The sequence below is a fragment of the Phodopus roborovskii genome, unplaced genomic scaffold (genome assembly GCF_943737965.1).
Source record: "Phodopus roborovskii unplaced genomic scaffold, PHOROB, whole genome shotgun sequence".
Classification (NCBI taxonomy): Eukaryota; Metazoa; Chordata; class Mammalia; order Rodentia; family Cricetidae; genus Phodopus; species Phodopus roborovskii.
In genome coordinates this window covers 4,500,145-4,506,144 of record NW_026125278.1, presented here as the reverse complement: position 1 = coordinate 4,506,144, position 6,000 = coordinate 4,500,145, and the positions used below count along the sequence as shown (strand labels likewise).

Below are 6,000 nucleotides of genomic sequence, written 5' to 3'. Positions count from 1 at the left end.
TTTCTGTTGTCATCTCCATCTCTTGCAAAGGGAAGTTTCCTCGATGATGGGGGAATGCTACACTTATCTGTGGGTATAAGAAAAACTGTCTACGGAGGGTTGTTAGGAGTTACACTGGTTTAGTCAATTAGTAGCTATAGATTCACATGACTTCACTAGCACTGCAAAGTTAGGTAAGTTTCTGGATACATCTACAAAGCACTCAGGCACCTCAGGCTCAGGGAACATTGAGGAAGAAGGCACAGAAAGGCCAAAGAGCCAGCAGATCAAGAATTTGCTATGAGATTGTGTCTCCCAGTACTGTCAGAAGCTAAACCCACAAGGTCTCACCAGCATGGCTGCCCAAAGATGAGCTGAACAAAGATGACACCAATGGCCATGCCAAAGTGGACCAACAAACGGCCACCAGGCTTCAAAATGAGGAAAGCTGCGAGGAGGAAGGGCAGTTCTCCTTAGGGAAGAGCATGCCAAATGGTTTCCGAGTGCCAAATGTTAGTCCTGAAAACACACATACAAATAACATTATACACATCAAACAGCTTATATTTAGGAACATACACACACACACACACACACACACACACACACACCATTTGTGGGGGAAAAAGGTCACAAATTTGAAGTAGAGTAGTGAAGTTGTAAAGGGAAAGAAGGAAAAGGAAAGTGTTAGGAACTAGCAGCCAGCCGACCCCTGCCCACAACGATGGGCGGGAAGCTCATGGCCTTGTCATCTCTATGTCCAGCCTTTCCTGGAGGCTCAAGCTTTACCTGGCTGCCAGAGGACTCAGTTACGCATGCGCAAGCCCCCCTTTTTAAAGCAAGCACACCAAGTGTGCCTCTCTCTCTTGCTTCCTCTCTCTGATATCCCCCCCCATCTCTCTCTCTCCTGCTTTTGGTTGGCTACCAGCTACCTCCTCTTTCTCTCCCTTCTCTCAATAAACTCCACGTGGGCGCTGAGTCTCGTGTTTGTGTTTCTTAGGCATTAGCTGCAGCAAAAGAACAACAGAAGGGAAAAATGTTGTAATTATATTATAATCTTGGGAAAAGTGTTGTAATTATATTATAATCTCAAAAATAAGAGTCCTTATCCCAAAGCCTCCTAGTGTTAAGAATGAGTAATTGCAATCATTCCCTGTGATTGTCCTGGTGAAGGGCAGAGTAAGTTGTTCTCCTTTTAACCCTTTAGTTAACAACAAGGATTTAAGGTATCTGTAGTAGTAGCATCAGACAATCCCTAACACAAAACGAGCACAGTGCTGGCTTCATAGGACAGCCTGAATGGCTGTTAAAAACAAACAAACAAGGGCTCACATCACATGTTTTCCTCTGTTACCATTAGCTGGCGCTGAAGAGCTATGATTTAATAGTTTATGTTTAAAATATCATAGAAATGATGATGGAAACAAACTCAACATGTACTTGAAAGCAATATTAAGTACAATGAGACACATGCTATCTTTAGAAGATGTTATATCATTATTAAAATTAAATTTCTCACTATTTTATTTATATAGCATTATAATATAAAAGAAGAATACATTATTTAAAACCATGTATTTGGCTCATAATTGGCCTAAATTTATCACAAATTTTCTTCAATGGTTCATAAGAATAATCCTTAATTCTACATAAGAGAAAAATAGTTTAAAATTAGTATTTTTTTTTAAAAAAGAATGAAACCAGAGTTCAATGCAAATTATCTAGTACAAAGGAAAACTAAGAGTTATAATTTCTTAAAATTTCAATCAGGCAATAAATTAAGTCTCAAATATCTTCACATACAAACTCTAACACTGGCAACCTATAAATATAAAGTATAACAATCAGCAGTCAATAAATTCGACAATTTATCTAAACATTGTTACATAGGAAATCTGAAGAAACTGTAAATAGTTCTTAATGCTTTCATTTTGGTTCTCCGACTTCTCAAGACTGTGCTGTATTTCTTTCAGACATACATCCTGATGCTGGGCTTTCTACATGAAGAGAGAAACAGACCATCAATACGGCACTCATATGCAAGATGAAGACTTATAAACATTTATGCAATAACCAAAAAGTCAATTTTCGTCAAAAAAATTCTTTTTCTTTTTGCTTTTCCTTTTGTTTTTTGAGACAGGGTTTCTCTGTGAAGCTTTGGAGCTTATCATGGCACTCAGTCTCTATAGCCCAGGCTGGCCTTGAACTCACAAAGATCCACCTGCCTCTGCCTCCCCAGTGCTGGGATTAAAGGCATGCACCACCACCGCCTTCCTTAAAACAATATCCTTAGTGAATAAAGCATAAATGTTTGATCATTCTACTTGGACAGTCTATGCTAATACATTCATTTAGCCCTAAATTATTACAAATTTAATGTGATTAAGATGATTATATTTAGAGCAGTCATTACTAGTCCCTAATACGTTTAATATGACGTTTCATATTCTTTTTATGCCATTTCTCTGTAAAAAAAAATCATGTATTATACTATAAGACCTTCACTGCTTCAATCTTTTTTCTATAAATTTTATTATAAAAACTCTGCATATAAATAAAAATAGCAAGCAACAAAATTAACCCGACACAAAGTCTATACAGCCCAAAAGTCTACAGTACCACTAGAACGTCATCAGAAAGGAGGCTGTTTTCAAAACTGACAAAACCCTAGCCTTGATAAGGTGAACATCTTCTCCTAAACTCCTTCAGAAACCGAATCCTTTTGAGGAAGAAGTTTTAAACTCACATAACTTTTGAAGTTTGGTTGTGACAGGTTTCTAGTGGGGCTGCTTACTGCAAATGCTTTAGGTAAGATGGGGTCTGGCTACAACGTGTGTTTGTCGAAGCACGAATCCCTACACCCAGCACCTGAGACTGCGCACTGCCCAGCAGAAGCAGGTAGCCTGTGGCAAAGTCAGAATGGCTAAGAGCTCGTCTTCACGGAGCTTCACAGGAGAAGGCAGTAGCCATTCACGGAGCCTCACCTGAGAAAGCAGTAGCCATACAAGCTCACACTGCAGGGCAGAATGCAAGTGACAATGGACTGCGGGACCCTGAGTAACGTCTGAAAGACACCGGGGCTCCAGTAGGATGGCCATGGTTGTGAAGCTCTAAAGCCACCCTGCAAGCTGTGCGCCCACTCCACCTCCAACCAAAGTACTTGGACCCAAACCACGAGAAGAAGGCCCTCAGGGCAGGCAATGTACTGCAGAGGGCTCCAGAGACAGTCAGCTATGGACAGGACACATTCACACACGCCTAGCTATTTCTAAACTTAGGCTTGGAATTTTAGATTGCTTACTAACTAGCTCAACAATTGAGATTTAACATCAGATCTTAACCTATTAATTTTAGTAGCTTTAGCAAAGTCCTAAACACAGCACAGAGAAACCCATCTCATCTCAGTTTTTATTTTTCCAGGGGCTTCAATTGCAAAAAGGACATCACACATATTTTACAGTATTGGAAATCCTGATGGGGAGTTCATTTGCTTGTTTGTTTTTAAGTTTAGAAACCCAGAAAACAGCTGTAATAAATTAAAAATGATGAATGTTTAACTCTGATTTTCATTAAATGTCTGAAGGCAATAAGACTAAATAATGTATGTCAAAATAGTTCAACTTTTTGAAACTTTTAGGTTTACATCTTTTTTAGAGGAAATAAAAAAGGAGTTTTCAGAGTGTCCAACTCCTGGAAAAAATAAAGTACCAATGTTTTCTATGTAGTTATCAAGTAGACAGTTATTAAGTAATTTAAGCACGACTAATGCCAGCTGCAAGATTATCTTCTGCCAACAGACTATTTCATGAATATTCAGGAGAAATACGAGACTAATTAAACAGAGCCAATTTGGTATTCTCATTTCATGGCTGAGTGGATTAAAGTATCCGGCTCTTATGCAAATTGGATAATGGTAAATATTAAAATCATATCTTCCTAAGATATATTCATTAATCAAGATAGATATAAAATCCAGTTCATAACTTTAAATTGCATGGATCTTTAAAAGATGAAAATTCAAGTAAATAAAATTTAAATAAAGATCACACAGCTCTTATGTGGCGCCTTCAGTGAGTGGCTGCTACACAATGACACTGGGCAGGGAACAGCCCGATGAGACTTGGAGGCAGTGTGACTAAAGCTGCCACAAAGCTCGGAGCAGGGTTCCCTGGCATGATGGAGACAGCACATTGTTGCAGTTTTATTATTTGTCATTTCTAACAGTCGGAGCAGGGTTCCCTGGCATGATGGAGACAGCACATTGTTGCAGTTTTATTTGTCATTTCTAACAGTAGCAGCAAAACAAAGGCTTGCCTCACCTGCAGCTGCACTGTAAGAATGGAGTAAGTTACATGGAACACGCATTAAATGCTCACTTTTATGAAACAAGCCATGCGAATACTTACACTGTTTATTTTGCCAACAAGTTGGTTTTGCTCTTCATTTCTCTTTCTAAGCTCAGTTTCCAGATCTAATATTTTAATTTGTAAAGCCCTCTCTCTAGATGACATTTTCTCTACTTCTTCAGAAACCTGTAAATTTCATTAAAAGAATAAAATAACTAAATGTGTTTTCCTTAAAAGATATTTTGAAGCCCTGATATAGTCATAGGATACTACTTTTTTCCCAAGTACATATTAACTGGGTATTAGAAAATAGTCAATGTATTTTATCTTGAGTTGGGAATATAAGTCTGTGGTAGATGGTATCCGAGCACATGCAAGGCCCTGGGTTCAATCCCAACACTGCAAAGGGGAAAATGAAGAGTTTAATTTGAAGAAGCACATACAACATATGTGTGTGTGTGTGTGTATACATATATATATATATACACACACATATGTTGGTATCTGGAAAATTAACTTGAGATAGAAAGGTGTGTGGGCTTGCACTGTTTGTGACAGTTTCAGGCATACTAAACTTAATTAACACTTTTGTCGTATTTATTTATATTCACTGTGGTATCTGGGAGACTGCTGGACTGTAGCTAGGTCTCACTGAACACAGTCTGTGTCTGGATAGCCCGTAGAGGGGCAGTGTGCCCACAGCACCTACACAGGCACATGAGGTTAGTGCTTCTTCCTGCACTTTTAAAGCAGCCCGAATGTGAGATTTTCCATTTCTCTTGATTGCTGATGTTAACTCAAGTCTAGCCTAGCTGTGGTCATCAGAGATACGGCAAGAGGAGGCCCATCTGTAAGAATGTCGGTTTGGAGCCACAAGTGTGAGAGCTGAGGTCAGGGTTAGTCCAGAGCAAAAGGCTAAGCAGGAATCACTGCTGTGAGAGTACTCCAAGGACTCGGTTCTAAGTTACTATGGACCAATTCAGACACAACACAAAAGGAAGCAGAGAGCTCTGAAGCCAGGGAGGGAGGAGAGGGCTCAGGGAAACACCCATGCCCTCGATGAAGACAAGGCTGACAGAGAAGGCAATGATGGCCCTCATCACATGGTCAGAAATGAGAGACATCACCATGTTCCTCCAGTGTAGGAGAGAGGAAAGGGCAGGCAAGTAAAGTAGACTTCGGTGGGGTGAGGCATGGGAGTCCCTACACTAGAGATGGTCACCTTTCAGACCCATACTTCCCACAAAGGAAACCACAGGCTCCATTTTGCTGATTAGGAGGCAGCCTGCCCTTGGTGAGGATACCATGCATCAGAGCCAGAACCCAAATCCAGCTACCAGGACTCCAAAGCTCACCCTATGGTCTTTCAATGTGAGATTTCAAGTTGTTTTTTCTTTGTTTTACATCCTGGCCAGTTCCCCCTCCCTCCTTTCTTCCTACCCCTCCCCAACTCTATTCCTACCTCCAATCCACTCCTCCTCCATTTCTGTTCAGGAAAGGGCAGGCCTCCCATGAGTATCAACAAAACATGGTATATCAAGCTGCACTAAGACTGAGCACCTCCCCATGTATTAAAGCTGGGCAAGGTAACCCAGTATGCGGAGTAGGGTCCCAAAAGTCAGTAAAAAGAGCCGGAGACAGCCCGTTTCTGTCCCCACGATTATCCGTCTCACAA

At 40.4% G+C, this 6,000-nt stretch overlaps 1 protein-coding gene across 1 annotated transcript in view; it reads right to left on the bottom strand.

Annotated features, from left to right (window-relative positions):
• Window positions 1-1,830: 1,830 nt before the first annotated feature.
• The window catches only part of Odf2l (outer dense fiber of sperm tails 2 like), a 32,278-nt gene continuing 28,108 nt past the window's right edge, over window positions 1,831-6,000 (bottom strand). Inside the window, exons 15-16 of the mRNA XM_051194776.1 lie at window positions 4,386-4,511; window positions 1,831-1,976 (exon numbers count right to left, since the gene is read on the bottom strand). Of these exons, the coding sequence (XP_051050733.1) occupies window positions 1,848-1,976; window positions 4,386-4,511 (255 nt within the window). The 3' untranslated portion in view covers window positions 1,831-1,847. The remainder of the gene's footprint in view (window positions 1,977-4,385; window positions 4,512-6,000) is intronic.